Genomic DNA, 15,796 nt, shown 5'->3' with positions numbered 1-15,796 from the left:
GCGCCTCTACACTGAGAACCACACAGCAGAGAGCCGGTGACTGACAGTCAGCAGCTCTCTGCTCGGGAGCTGTCAGAACTGAGCGATAAGTGGTGTTCGTTCGCTCGGTCCTGACAGCTCTCCGAGCAGAGAGCTGCTGACTGTCAGTCACCGGCTCTCTGCTCTGCCCCCTCCTCACTCACTGGAGCACTGAGCTGTGGAGGGGCAGGGAGCATCCGGCTCAGGCTCTTAGATACTCACTGAGAGGCAGAGCTGGGCGTCAGTCCAGGCACCTGGCGGATCCCGACTCCATGGTCGTGATGACGCGGTGCCTTGACCAACATCTGTGACGTCAGCAAACCCGCTCTCTGCTGAAAACAGGTTACAGGAGTGCAGTAACAGGAGTACATCTCCTGTGCCCTATAGGAGATGTACAGACAAGCAAGCTTTGGGTGTACATCTCCTTTAAAGCTAATCACTGCAACAATAAGAGAAAATTGGTCCGCATGTGGACACCCCTGATCTTATCTTCCAGCAGAAAAAGTGAATCAAGGCATGGAACAGATGCTGATGTAGCAAGGCATGTCCTTTGGTTCCAAAGAAAGGACATTGCACAAGGACAACCACCTCCTGTGAACGGAGAGTTTTGCTAAATGTTGGACTTCAACTCCTCTACCTCCAATCTGATCAGTCAATATGAGCAACGAGAAAAGGTATTCCAGTAGTAGCATGGATAAATACCTGTTGGCTTGTAAATCTAATATATATGGAGTTCTAAAGTGACGCTGGACAACAAGGACTCACCTTATCCCAAAGAGACTGCAGCTCATCCTGTCCTCCGAGATCCCAGAACATAAGCCTGGCTTTTCCCACATCGATTGTCCCGACTAGAACAGAGAGAATAGAATAGCCTGAATTCATGAATAGCATTTACAAAGCATCTGCATTCTATACGGAAGGCAAATGTTTCATTTCAAACCAAACTCCAGACTTCTTTTTAAGTATTTGATATATAAACTAATCAAATAGAGCAGAGGTCTCCAAAATATTTAAACAAAAGGGCCATTTTATTGTCCTTCAGACTTTAGGGGGGCTGGGCTGTGGCCAGCGGGAGTGGAAATTTTCCTGGTATCAGTGGGGGTAAACACCACATCCTTGGTATTAGGAGGGAGGAATGGTGCCCCATTGTTGATATCAGTTGGCAGAATAGTGTCTCGTATCAGTGGGAGGAATACTGCCCATTTGTTGATGTCAGTGGGAGAAATGGTGCCCATTTGTTGATGTTAGAGGGCAGAATAGTGCCTCGTATTAGTGGGAGGAATACTGCCCATTTGTTGATGTCAATGGGAGGAATGGTGCCCATTTGTTCTCAGTGGGAGAAATGGTGCCCATTTGTTGATGTCAATGGGCAGAATAGTGTCTCGTATCAGTGGGAGGAATACTGCCCATTTGTTGATGTCAATGGGAGGAATGGTGCCCATTTGTTCTCAGTGGGAGAAATGGTGCCCATTTGTTGATGTCAATGGGCAGAATAGTGTCTCGTATCAGTGGGAGGAATACTGCCCATTTGTTGATGTCAGTGGGAGGAATGGTGCCCATTTGTTCTCAGTGGGAGAAATGGTGCCCATTTGTTGATGTCAGAGGGCAGAATAGTGCCTCGTATCAGTGGGAGGAATACTGCCCGTTTGTTGATGTCAGTGGGCAGAATAATGTCTTGTATCAGTGGGAGGAATACTGCCCGTTTGTTGATGTCAGTGGGCAGAATAATGTCTTGTATCAGTGGGAGGAATAGTGCCTCAAGGGCCGGATAAAGGCAAGCAAAGGGCCACATCCAGCCCCCGACCGCAGCTTGGAGATCACTGGCATAGAGGGACAGATAGAATAAAAACATTGCCATTTTTTTTTATTCTATCTGTGACCCCCATTACAGAGATATCCCCCACTTCCTGTGATGCCCATACAAGAAATAACGAGTATGGTTGTCACTGGGAAAGTAAGGGAAGGGCAGAAGGAAATTGAAGTTATAACCCTTCCCCCACTCTACTAAAAATGCCCTCTGCAGAGATTTCCTGTCAGGAAGAGAGGAAAATCTAGAAAATAGAGACACAAAGCTGGGTATTTACCCACCAGACATCCTTCGATTCAAAACATTAAAGAAGTCGTGAGGAAAATGGTTTGCTGAACATTGGCTGCATCCAATCAAATACAGCGTATGTTCAGATATTCTGACAGGCGCCGTGGATGGGGCATTTGGTTTGATTTTCATTCGGACTGCACTGTGTACCCAGCTTAACCCCTCACTGCTCTATCAAAGCCAAGAGGTGTTAACTGGATTGGGAACCCCCAACTAGATTAACTGCATTCAGTATCTGATCATTTTATACTTTTTCTGTAAAATTTATATTTATATATAGCTGTGCTCAAAAGTTTGCATACCCTGGCAGAAATTGTGAAACGTTGGCATCGATATTGAAAATATGAATGATCATGCCAAAAGTTATTTAGCCACTTAAGGACCAAGCCCATTTCTGACACGTTGTTTACAAGATAAAAATCAGTATTTTTTGCTAGAAAATTATTTAGAATCCCCCAAACATACATATTTTTTTAGCAAAGACTCTTGAGAATAAAATGGCGGTCGTTGCAATATTTTTTGTCATGCGGTATTTGCGCAGCGGTTTTTCAAACGCCATTTTTTTTTTGTAAAAACAACATTTCACCATTTAAAAAAATAACAGTAAAGTTAGCCCATTTTTTGTATACTGTGAAAGATGATGTCACGCCGAGTAAATAGATACCCAACATGTTACGATTTAAAATTGCGCCCACCCGCGGAATGGTGACAAACTACGGTCAATAAAAATCTCCATAGGCGATGCATTAAAAAATTCTAACGGTTACCTGTTTAGAGTTACAAAGTAGCTCTTTTTTTTTTTTTTTTTAATTATTGCTTTCGCTCTTGCGATCGCGGCCATACCTCACGTGTGGTTTGAACAGCTATTTAATTTGCGGGCATGACTTCCGTATACGTTTGCTCTCTTGCACGAGCTCACGGCGACAGGGGCGGTTAAAAATTTTTTTTCCCCCCCCACTTATTTTTTTACATTTTAGTACAGGTTTTTAAAAAAACAAAAAAAAACAAAAAAAAAACTGATCACTTTTATTGCCGTCACAAGTAATGTAAACATCCCTTGTGACAGTAATAGGCAGCGACAGGTACTCTTTATGGAGGGATTGGGGGGGGGGGGTCTAAAAGACCCCAAACCCCTCCACTACACTTCCATGTATTCAAAATGCCGATAAAGGCATTTTTGAATTCAGTCACTTTTTAAATTCAGCGCCTTTAGCCGCAGAGTAACCCGGACGTGACTTCATGGACGCTGCCTCCGGGTTACGTCATCGGAAACCCGATCGAAGCTGCATCAGCCAGCCAGGGGAGGTGCCGGCTGGTTGCTCGGGTCTCCCAGGTGGGAGGGCGGCGGGGGCGTCCCCTCCCGCTTGCTGGGGTAACAATCGAGCGGCTCCCGAGCCGCATTGGTCATTACCGCCTGAAAGCTGTCCGCCAGCTCTAAAAAACGGTACCGTGATGATGCCTCTAGCTGCAGGCATCACCCCAGTACAGCCACTTATTGAAGCCGATGTAGAGCTACGTCGGTTTGCGGTAAGTGGTTAAGGATAGTGATCACATGCAGCCATTTATGATCACATAGTTGGTACTTTTTAAACCATAATGTTAACAAAAATCACCAAATGGTCCTGATCAAAAGTTTGCACCCCGTGGAATGTTTGGCCTCGGCATAGACACACAAAATGACACACAGGCTAAAATGGCAACTAAAGGTTAATTTTCCCACATCTGTGGCTTTTTAAATTGCAATTAGTGTCTGTACAGTATAAATAGTCAATGATTTTGTTAGCTCTCACGTGGATGCACTGAGCAGGCTAGATACTGAGCCATGGGGAGCAGAAAAGATCAAAAGACCTGCGTAACAAGGTAATGGAACTTTATAAAAAAAGACTGAAAATTAAATAAAAAAATATTCAAAGCCTTGAATATGCCAGTCAGTACTGTTTAATCACCTATTAAAAAAGGTAAAAATTCAAGGACCTCTTGATGCCAAGGTCAAGTAGACCAAGAAAGATTGTTCAGGATACAAAGAAAAACCCCACAGGTAATCTCAGGAGAAATACAGGCTGCTCTGGAAAAAACATGGTGTAGTTGTTTCAAGGAGCACAATACGACCATACATGAACAAAACATGACCTGCATAGTGAAGTTGTCAGAAAGAAGCCTTTGCTGCACCAATGCCACAAAAAAGCCTGGTTGCAGTATGTCTGACAAAACTATGACACCCCTCACAGCTTCTGGCATGCTGTAATCTGGAATGAGAAGACCAAATATAATATATATGTAGCACCCTCCTAGGTAGGTGCTAGGTGGATAAAAGCTTAGCAGCTCCATCTGCTTATCAGGGGAGCCTGATTGTTAGTTTTGCCTGTTGCATGTGTCCATGTGCGATTCATCTGGTCTGAGGGAGTGGCCCCACTGTATCCAATAGGGGAGCCTGTTGGACAGTACAGGAAACCCAGCCAGTGACACAGAGGCTTTTATGACTATCCCAGTGGGTTGGCACAACAGTGGTGCATCCTGGGATAGGTTATAAAAGCCACGGGCACATGTGTGACAGGGTGGTCTTTGGGTGGGAAGCCAAGTCCCAGGAGAAGAGTGACGGCTGTCTCTCCTCCTGTTGCTGAGGAAGGTGGTCACAGACGGTCGGCCTTGTGGACCAGAAGTGTGGAGCTGAGCCAGGAGATGCAGCGGATGCTGACAAGGGAGTTGGAGGCAGAGTGACCCAGGGAAAACCAGTGTCCGCGAGTACCGGAAAGGTTGCCAGGGGTCTGCCCAGGAAGGGGACCACTCCAGTAGGGTGTCCGTGGACAGAAGGTCAGCACACAGAGCAAGTGAGAAAGGGGTGCCAAGTTAGACCCTGAAAAGTAACCTAAACAAGAGTTCATATTCTTTATCTTCACTTCAGTGGCAAGCTGAAACAGTGGCCTTGCTGCACACACTGCAGTTTGTTGTCCTCAGGACTGTGCCAAGTTCAAGTTGGAGTATCCCACTCATCCCTTCTCCCATCCCAGTTCCAAATAAAAAACACAACAACCAACATCCCCTGGACTGTTTATTGACCGAGCCAAGGACTTAAAATACTATTTGTCTGCTATCCGTTGCCAAGGGTAACCCAGGGGAATCCAGAAGGTGCAATTCTCAGAAGCTCCCTAGGGGGCAGTGCTACATATACAAAATACAATCCCTTTATATAGTGTTTACAAATCCTCCCTTGCTTCACAAATCCACAAGTGCTTTATCGGCTTTTATCTGGTGTGTGCTCTTTTGCAGATCTAGTGAGTGGGGTGCTGAATTTTAGAAATACTTGTGTCTGGAGAACATAAAAACTAAACAGAGTGCACAATGCTGCCCAAATGCTGGAATTTTACCCTTCCTCTTGTGAAAAAGTTCAAGCCTAATGATTGGCCACTGAGGCCTGAGCACTGGATCCTGGGAGCAAATGGAGGATGGAACCTGCTCCCCCCATACTTAAAACACCAGGCAATTCAAAAGGTAGGTACAGTGAGTGGAGGGGGGTCCCCTAAGAGACTTTCAAGCCGCCCTGAGTAGTGACAAGGTCTCTGTAATCTATTTCTATAAAATACTCACTGTTCAGGCCAACCGTGGTGGTAATTTTGGCAAGGTTCATTCCTTTGTAGTTTTTGTTGAATCTGATTTTGGTTTGTTCCAGAAAAGTCTGAAAAGAAAATAAAGATGAGAAAAGAGCACTTACCGCTGGATAAGCCCCCTAGTACTAAGCTAACACACACGGTTGACAGACTGCTGTGGTGTGCGGTTTACTTTGAATTTTGGTACTCCTATGGACTGCCAGGGCCATCTTTAACACAGGGCAAAAGGGGCAGCTGCCCTGGGTCCAGTCATTGTTGTGGGGCCCAAAGCAGCTGCCCCTTGAGCCCACACTGCCTGCAACTAGTTAATAAGGGGTTTTGGGAGGGCCCAAGAAAATATTTGCCCAGGGTCCAATCAATATTAAAGATTGCCCTGTGGATTGCAGTAGGGTCACTCTTGCAAGCCAGGCTCATGGTGGTATCTGACTTCCACATAGGTCATGGGGGCCTTCTTTAATAAGGTGACAAGCTTGTCTCTGCTTGAGACCTTGATTAAAAAAAGGACAGCGTGCTCCAACAATGCTAGAGTTATACACAGTACTAATATCCACTTGCCGACCCCGACACCTAAATATATGCTGCGGTTTGCAAGTGCTTTGCCGGGGTTATGGCTAAAGATTCAGCCATAACCCAATCTTTTATTTTAAGCCCCCAGCTGGCTTGCTTATGAAAACCAGTCTGAGCAGCTCATGGAACGCGGCGGGAAGGGACGTCGGTGCTGGTGTTTGTCAGGCTGACCATTTGCACCGGCAATCCAGAGAAACCGATCCAATGGTGCGGCCAGCTGGTCAGAAGCAAAGAGCCTAGATCGTCTCAGATTGCCTCTATGGTCTTGGAGGACCAGAGCCACGTCATGATGTCACTTTTGGTCTAGATTGGAAGTAAACACAATTTTTTTTTTTTGATCTTTTGCTTTCAAAGTTAAAGGAGAGATGTGGGGTCTTTTTTTATCTTTCCATAGGATCTGTCATCCTTATTTCTATTACAAGGGATGTAATCTAATTTTTTCATCCTTTTAGGCCAATTTGTATACATTTTTTTTTTTTTTTAACCAAAAAATAAATCGCAATAAGCGTATTTTGATTGGTTTAGACAAGAGTTATCGCGTCTACAAACTAGGGGAAAGATTTCTCATTTTTATTTATTTTTTATAGTAGTGGCGGCGATCTGCCATTTTTAGCAGGGCTGTGACATTGCGGCGGACAGATCGGACCCCTGACTGACATTTTTTTTTTGGGGGGGGGGGGAACCAGTGACATCACTACAGCAATCAGTGCTAAAAATATGCACTGTTACTGTAATGACGACGCTGGCAGGGAAGGGGTTAACCTAGTGGGTGATCAAGGGGTTAAATGTGAGCCTAGGGGAGTGATTGCTAACTGTATGGGGGATGGGCTTTTGAAATGACCATAGAGATCTGTGATCCTATATAGAAGGATCACAGGTGCTCTGTGATCATTTCAGAGAGAAGAACAGTCGGCTGTGTTTACAACAGCCGACCGTCCTTCTCTCTCAGCGGGGAGCGATCGCGGGTGGCCGGCGGCAATCGGAGCTGCCAGCCCCTGTGCATCAGCATCCCCGCTGCCTAGCGGGGGGCGGGAGTGCGGCGCCGGAAGCACGTGCTCGCCCCCCAGCACCAGGCGCGCGACTGACGTACCCCTATGTCGGTTCGCGCAAGAGGGGCTGCCTGCCGCAGTATATCTGGTTAACTATATAACCAACAAATGGCAGAAAAAGCTTGGCTTTCAAGTAGTAAAAAAATATTATTTTAAGACTTAGATTGCCTATTATTATTATATCAGGTACATAGGTAAAAGTTTAATTATGGTTTATTAGTGGAGTAGTTTAGAGGATGTTAGGTACCACCACCCCCCCCCCCCCCCCCCCCATGTATTCAGCTGTAAAGTGGCTTAGCTTGGCTTCGTTCCTCCAACTGCCACTTCCACGCTACTTACTGTCTTTCCAGCATTGTCCAGGCCCAGGATCAGGACACAATATTCCTCCTTCTGAAACACGTATTTATACAGGCCAGACAGCAGGGTATACATGATGGAGATCTGTAGGTGAGAAGAGTACAAGAAACAAAATAAACATATACATTGCACTTAGGAAAATGTCTAAAAGGCTAGCAAACCTCAAATCTTTTCTTAGTAAGACCCCGGGGTATGTGATGATGAAGAAGCCACAAAACGTAATTTTGGGGTCGGTGAAAGTGTCCCTTGCTGTTATTATGGGCAAATCAGAAAAGGTGCTAGGCTGTCAGACAGCTTGGGGCACCACAGTGGCTCAGTGGTTGGCACTTCTCCCTGGCAGCTCAACCATGACACTATCTGCCTGGAAATTGCGTGGGTTTCCACTAGGTACTCCGGTTATGACTGGTGGTGTAATGGTGTGGAGGATATTTTCTTGGCACACTTTGGAACCCTTAGTACCGATTGAGCATTGTTTAAATGCCACGGCCTACCTGAGTATTGTTGCTGACCATGTCCATCCCTTTATGACTACATTGTCCCCATCTTCTGATGGCTCCTTCCAGCAGGATAATGCACCATGTCACAAAGCTCCAATCATCTCACCACTGGTTTCTTCACCATGACAATGAGGTCACTGTCCACAGCCTCCACACTCACCACATCTCATCCAGTAGAGCACCTTTGGGATGTGGTGGAATAGGAGATTCCCATCATGGATGTGCAGTAGAGATCGACCGATTATCAGTGGGGCCGATATTCACTTTTTTTTTTTTTTAAATATTAGTAATGGCCACAAACTTGCCGATATTGCTTCAAGTGGCTGTACCATATGTCTGCAGATACAGACATCACCCCAATACAGTTTTTAGATTAGATGGTCGGCTTTCTTGGAATAACAACCACTGCAGCTAAGCAGCTGCTTGCTCGGCTGTTAATACAAGCAACGGGAGGGGATGCGCCCCCCCCCCGCCGCTTTCCACGGCTCTGCCCGGATATCCTGTCTCACCGGGAGGCCCGAGCGACCAGCTGGCACAAACACCAGCTGGCCGAAGACCCGAACAGCAGCAGAATCGGTTTTGATCAGGTCTCCGATGTAGTAACCCGGAAGCGACGTCATGACATCACTTCCGGTTACTGAAGCCTTAAAGGCGCCAGATTTTTTTAAATTGACAGCATTCAAAACAGCCAAACTTGGCATTTTGAATGCTTTTAAGTGCAGAGGGGGGGGGTTTGGGGTCTTATAGACCCCCAGATCCCTCCATAAAGAGTACCTGTCACTGCCTTTTACTGTCACAAGGTATGTTTACATTGCTTGAGACAGCAAAAAAAAAAAGTGTAAAAATAATAACTTTAAAATGTGCAGAATTTCGGCACCTAATATCGGCTATCAGAAAATCGGTATCGGCCCTTGTTAAATCTATGCCATGAAGAATGAAGGCAGTTCTGAAGGCAAAAGGGGGTCCAACCCGGTGCTAGCAAGGTGTATCTAAGAGGTGGCCGGTGAGTGTATATGTAAAGTGCTGTGTAAATTGACAGCGCTATACAAGTACATGAAATAAATAAACAAGCATGCCCAAATTCATACTGCATACCTAAGAAGGTAACTTTCCAGGATAAGCATACATAATCAAGTGACTGGTGCTCTGGTTGGTATGTAAATGGCTGTCGCTGGGAACTACAGGTCACAGCATTGCTTGTCAGCCAGTCTGAAGAGACCCGTGGCGCCAGTAATGTATTAAAGAAGGGGAGCCAGGGCTTCAACCCCCCCCCCCACTAGAGAGGGGACCCGGGGCGCCAACCCCCCCCCCCCCGCTGGAGAGGGGACTCGGGGCGCCAACCCCCCCCTGTTGGAGAGGGGACCCGGGGCGCCAACCCCCCCCCCCCCGCTGGAGAGGGGACTCGGGGCGCCAACCCCCCCCCCCCCCCCCCGCTGGAGAGGGGACTCGGGGCGCCAACCCCCCCCTGTTGGAGAGGGGACCCGGGGCGCCACCCCCCCCCCCCCCCCCCCCCCCCGCTGGAGAGGGGACCCGTGCTCTCCCGGGGTGCTAGGTGGATGGTACACTACCCCTGGGCAATTACTGTTCTCCTGGGGTGCTAGGGAATAGTACACTACCCCTGGGCGATTACTGTTCTCCTGGGGTGCTAGGGAATAGTACACTACCCCTGGGCGATTACTGTTCTCCTGGGGTGCTAAACTACCCCTGGGCAATTACTATTCTCCTGGGGTGCTAGGGGGGTTGTACACTACTCCTGGGCAATTACTGTTCTCCTGGGGTGCTAGGGGGGTGGTACACTACCCCTGGGCAATTACTGTTCTCCTGGGGTGCTAGGGGGGGGTGGTAAACTACTCCTGGGCAATTACTGTTCTCCTGGGGTGCTAGGGGGGTGGTACACTACCCCTGGGCAATTACTGTTCTCCTGGGGTGCTAAACTACCCCTGGGCAATTACTGTTCTCCTGGGGTGCTAGGGGGGTGGTACACTACCCCTGGGCAATTACTGTTCTCCTGGGGTGCTAGGGGGGGTGGTAAACTACTCCTGGGCAATTACTGTTCTCCTGGGGTGCTAGGGGGGTGGTACACTACCCCTGGGCAATTACTGTTCTCCTGGGGTGCTAGGGGGGTTGTACACTACCCCTGGGAAATTACGGTTCTCCTGGGGTGCTAGGGGGGTGGTAAACTACCCCTGGGCAATTACTGTTCTCCTGGGGTGCTAGGGGGGTGGTACACTACCCCTGGGCAATTACTGTTCTCCTGGGGTGCTAGGGGGGGTGGTAAACTACCCCTGGGCAATTACTGTTCTCCTGGGGTGCTAGGGGTGTGGTAAACTACCCCTGGGCAATTACTGTTCTCCTGGGGTGCTAGGGGGGTGGTACACTACCCCTGGGCAATTACTGTTCTCCTGGGGTGCTAGGGGGGTGGTAAACTACCCCTGGGCAATTACTGTTCTCCTGGGGTGCTAGGGGGGTTGTACACTACCCCTGGGCAATTACTGTTCTCCTGGGGTGCTAGGGGTGTGGTAAACTACCCCTGGGCAATTACTGTTCTCCTGGGGTGCTAGGGGGGGTGGTACACTACCCCTGGGCAATTACTGTTCTCCTGGGGTGCTAGGGGGGTGGTAAACTACCCCTGGGCAATTACTGTTCTCCTGGGGTGCTAGGGGGGTTGTACACTACCCCTGGGCAATTACTGTTCTCCTGGGGTGCTAGGGGGGTGGTAAACTACCCCTGGGCAATTACTGTTCTCCTGGGGTGCTAGGGGGGTTGTACACTACCCCTGGGCAATTACTGTTCTCCTGGGGTGCTAGGGGTGTGGTAAACTACCCCTGGGCAATTACTGTTCTCCTGGGGTGCTAAACTACCCCTGGGCAATTACTGTTCTCCTGGGGTGCTAGGGGGGTGGTACACTACCCCTGGGCAATTACTGTTCTCCTGGGGTGCTAGGGGGGGTGGTAAACTACTCCTGGGCAATTACTGTTCTCCTGGGGTGCTAGGGGGGTGGTACACTACCCCTGGGCAATTACTGTTCTCCTGGGGTGCTAGGGGGGTTGTACACTACCCCTGGGCAATTACGGTTCTCCTGGGGTGCTAGGGGGGTGGTAAACTACCCCTGGGCAATTACTGTTCTCCTGGGGTGCTAGGGGGGTGGTACACTACCCCTGGGCAATTACTGTTCTCCTGGGGTGCTAGGGGGGGTGGTAAACTACCCCTGGGCAATTACTGTTCTCCTGGGGTGCTAGGGGTGTGGTAAACTACCCCTGGGCAATTACTGTTCTCCTGGGGTGCTAGGGGTGTGGTAAACTACCCCTGGGCAATTACTGTTCTCCTGGGGTGCTAGGGGGGTGGTACACTACCCCTGGGCAATTACTGTTCTCCTGGGGTGCTAGGGGGGTGGTAAACTACCCCTGGGCAATTACTGTTCTCCTGGGGTGCTAGGGGGGTTGTACACTACCCCTGGGCAATTACTGTTCTCCTGGGGTGCTAGGGGGGTGGTACACTACCCCTGGGCAATTACTGTTCTCCTGGGGTGCTAGGGGGGGTGGTAAACTACCCCTGGGCAATTACTGTTCTCCTGGGGTGCTAGGGTGTGGTAAACTACCCCTGGGCAATTACTGTTCTCCTGGGGTGCTAGGGGGGTGGTACACTACCCCTGGGCAATTACTGTTCTCCTGGGGTGCTAGGGTGGTGTTACAACACTACTGCTGCAGAATGAATGTTCTCCTGGGGTGCTGCGGGGATGGTACACCACCCCTGGGCAATTGCTGTTCTCCTGGGGTGGTACACTACCCCTGCGGAATGAATGTTTCCTTCGGGTGCAAGGAGGTACACTACACCTAGGCAATTAATGTTCTCTTGGGGTGCTAGGGTGGTGGTACACTACCGCTGCGGAATGAATGTTCTCCTGGGATGCTAGGGGGGTGGTGCACTACCCCTGGGCAATGAATAGTCTCATGGGGTTCTAGGGGGGGGGGGGTGCACTACCCCTGGGCAATGAATAGTCTCATGGGGTGCTAGGGGGATGGCACACTACCCCTGGACAATACATTTCCTCCTGGGGTGCTAGGGGGGTGGAGAACTACCCTTGGGCAAAGAATGTTGTCCTGGGGTACTAGAGGGGCTGTGCACTACTCCTGGGCAATTAATGTTCTGCAGGGGTGCTAGGGGGATGGCACACTACCCATGGACAATACATTTCCTCCTGGGGTTCTAGGGGGGTGGTGCACTACTCCTAGACTGCTAAACAATAAAGTTGTAGTGGCCCCTGGATGCACGGAGGGCCCCCATGGAGATCCAGATAAGGTTACCTGTATGTAAATGTCTAACCCAGCATCTTGTAAACACTTCTAATCAGTGAAGGTAACAGCTGTCCTCTTCCTATCTGATGAGATAAAACAATACACAATGATCACCCCACCCTGCCCCCCTTCATCCCACCATCCTCCCATATTACTCACCTTCTGCCCAGATCCCCATCAGATCTGATCAGGCCCCTGCCAACACTCACTTCCGCCCTAACCAGCGCTGCACTCTGGGAAGCGGAGTCCGGTGCGTCACACTCAGGCGGCCATCTTTGTTGTGGCACCGTTATTGTATTAGATACACTACCCCGTCTCCGGGCATGCGCACTAGTACGTGTGACGCGACAACAACAGCTGATGAGGATGACGATGCAGCCACGGAAGTGACGAGTTAGGGGATTCTGATAGGGTGCTGACCCGGAAGTGACGGAGGTAGGGGATCCTCATAGAACCCTTGCTTTAGGTCAGCGAAATTGAATTGTTTTAAAACTTGGAAGCGGGATTAGGAATAGTATTAGGGTACGTGATCTGCACGCTTAGAGATTATTAGTTTTAAAACTGAAATGGACGGAAGGGGGGCTACAAGAATATGGCGGTGCGGCGCAGATTGAGAAAGCTGAGGGGGTGACGTCATGACGCCGGTGTCATGGCGGCTGTTTAAGGTAAGAATGAAATAAGTGGGAGTCTGGTGGGAACAGGAACGCTTGTGTTTGGGTCAGGTGCTGAAGAACTACAAGTACCAATATCTATGGGACCCCCAGATGTCAGTGTGTCATTGTTCTGGACCCCCAAATGTCAGTGTGTCATTGTTCTGGGACCCCAAGTGTCAGTGTGTCATTGTTCTGGGACCCCAAGTGTCAGTGTGTCACTGTTCTGGGACCCCAGGTGTCAGTGTGTCATTGTTCTGGACCCCCAGGTGTCAGTGTGTCATTGTTCTGGGACCCCAGGTGTCAGTGTGTCATTGTTCTGGGACCCCAGGTGTCAGTGTGTCATTGTTCTGGACCCCCAAGTGTCAGTGTGTCATTGTTCTGGACCCCCAGGTGTCAGTGTGTCATTGTTCTGGGACCCCAGGTGTCAGTGTGTCATTGTTCTGGGACCCCAGGTGTCAGTGTGTCATTGTTCTGGACCCCCAAGTGTCAGTGTGTCATTGTTCTGGGACCCCAGGTGTCAGTGTGTCATTGTTCTGGACCCCCAAGTGTCAGTGTGTCATTGTTCTGGACCCCCAGGTGTCAGTGTGTCACTGTTCTGGGACCCCAGGTGTCAGTGTGTCATTGTTCTGGACCCCCAGGTGTCAGTGTGTCATTGTTCTGGGACCCCAGGTGTCAGTGTGTCATTGTTCTGGGACCCCAGGTGTCAGTGTGTCATTGTTCTGGACCCCCAAGTGTCAGTGTGTCATTGTTCTGGACCCCCAGGTGTCAGTGTGTCACTGTTCTGGGACCCCAGGTGTCAGTGTGTCATTGTTCTGGGACCCCCGGTGTCAGTGTGTCATTGTTCTGGGACCCCCGGTGTCAGTGTGTCATTGTTCTGGACCCCCAAGTGTCAGTGTGTCATTGTTCTGGACCCCCAGGTGTCAGTGTGTCATTGTTCTGGGACCCCAGGTGTCAGTGTGTCATTGTTCTGGGACCCCAGGTGTCAGTGTGTCATTGTTCTGGACCCCCAAGTGTCAGTGTGTCATTGTTCTGGACCCCCAGGTGTCAGTGTGTCACTGTTCTGGGACCCCAGGTGTCAGTGTGTCACTGTTCTGGGACCCCAGGTGTCAGTGTGTCATTGTTCTGGGACCCCAGGTGTCAGTGTGTCATTGTTCTGGGACCCCAGGTGTCAGTGTGTCATTGTTCTGAGACCCCCAAGTGTCAGTGTGTCATTATTCTGGACCCCCAAGTGTCAGTGTGTCACTGGTCTGGGACCCCCAAGTGTCAGTGTGTCATTGTTCTGGGACTCCCAAGTGTCAGTGTGTCATTATTCTGGACCCCCAAGTGTCAGTGTGTCACTGGTCTGGGACCCCCAAGTGTCAGTGTGTCATTGTTCTGGGACCCCAAGTGTCAGTGTGTCATTGTTCTGGGACCCCCAAGTGTCAGTGTGTCATTGTTCTGGACCCCCAGGTGTCAGTGTGTCATTGTTCTGGGACCCCAGGTGTCAGTGTGTCATTGTTCTGGGACCCCAGGTGTCAGTGTGTCATTGTTCTGGACCCCCAAGTGTCAGTGTGTCACTGTTCTGGACCCCCAGGTGTCAGTGTGTCACTGTTCTGGACCCCCAGGTGTCAGTGTGTCACTGTTCTGGGACCCCAGGTGTCAGTGTGTCATTGTTCTGGGACCCCCGGTGTCAGTGTGTCATTGTTCTGGGACCCCCGGTGTCAGTGTGTCATTGTTCTGGACCCCCAAGTGTCAGTGTGTCATTGTTCTGGACCCCCAGGTGTCAGTGTGTCATTGTTCTGGGACCCCAGGTGTCAGTGTGTCATTGTTCTGGACCCCCAGGTGTCAGTGTGTCATTGTTCTGGACCCCCAGGTGTCAGTGTGTCACTGTTCTGGGACCCCAGGTGTCAGTGTGTCATTGTTCTGGGACCCCAGGTGTCAGTGTGTCATTGTTCTGGACCCCCAAGTGTCAGTGTGTCATTGTTCTGGACCCCCACGTGTCAGTGTGTCACTGTTCTGGGACCCCAGGTGTCAGTGTCATTGTTCTGGGACCCCCAAGTGTCAGTGTGTCATTGTTCTGGGACCCCCAAGTGTCAGTGTGTCATTGTTCTGGACCCCCAAGTGTCAGTGTGTCATTGTTCTGGGACCCCCAGGTGTCAGTGTGTCATTGTTCTGGGACTCCCAAGTGTCAGTGTGTCATTGTTCTGGGACCCCCAAGTGTCAGTGTGTCACTGGTCTGGACCCCCAAGTGTCAGTGTGTCACTGGTCTGGACCCCCAAGTGTCAGTGTGTCACTGGTCTGGGACCCCCAAGTGTCAGTGTGTCATTGTTCTGGACCCCCAAGTGTCAGTGTGTCATTATTCTAGATCCCCAAGTGTCAGTGTGTCATTGTTCTGGACCCCCAAGTGTCAGTGTGTCACTGTTTTGGACCCCCAAGTGTCAGTGTGTCATTGTTCTGGGACCCCCAAGTGTCAGTGTGTCATTGTTCTGGGACCCCCAAGTGTCAGTGTGTCATTGTTCTGGGACCCCAAGTGTCAGTGTGTCATTGTTCTGGACCCCCAAGTGTCAGTGTGTCATTGTTCTGGGACCCCAGAAGATTTAAGTATTGGACTTCAGTAGTCAGCCTATTTTCTCTTTGATTCATCAACAGACACAGCGCTCCATTAGGCCCTGTTCACACCT

General features: G+C 49.8%; 1 protein-coding gene across 1 annotated transcript in view; it reads right to left on the bottom strand.

Annotated features, from left to right (window-relative positions):
• Positions 1-12,721, bottom strand: part of ARFRP1 (ARF related protein 1) — a 48,058-nt gene extending 35,337 nt beyond the window's left edge. The window contains exons 1-4 of the mRNA XM_082271553.1: positions 12,643-12,721; positions 7,674-7,775; positions 5,699-5,786; positions 784-866 (exon numbers count right to left, since the gene is read on the bottom strand). Coding sequence (XP_082127679.1) covers positions 784-866; positions 5,699-5,786; positions 7,674-7,766 — 264 coding nt within the window. The 5' untranslated portion in view covers positions 7,767-7,775; positions 12,643-12,721. The remainder of the gene's footprint in view (positions 1-783; positions 867-5,698; positions 5,787-7,673; positions 7,776-12,642) is intronic.
• Positions 12,722-15,796: the final 3,075 nt, after the last annotated feature.

This window comes from Pelophylax lessonae, assembly GCF_965119305.1.
Source record: "Pelophylax lessonae genome assembly, chromosome: 11".
In the NCBI taxonomy this organism is placed as follows: Eukaryota; Metazoa; Chordata; class Amphibia; order Anura; family Ranidae; genus Pelophylax; species Pelophylax lessonae.
This window is presented reverse-complemented; position numbering and strand designations above follow the sequence as displayed.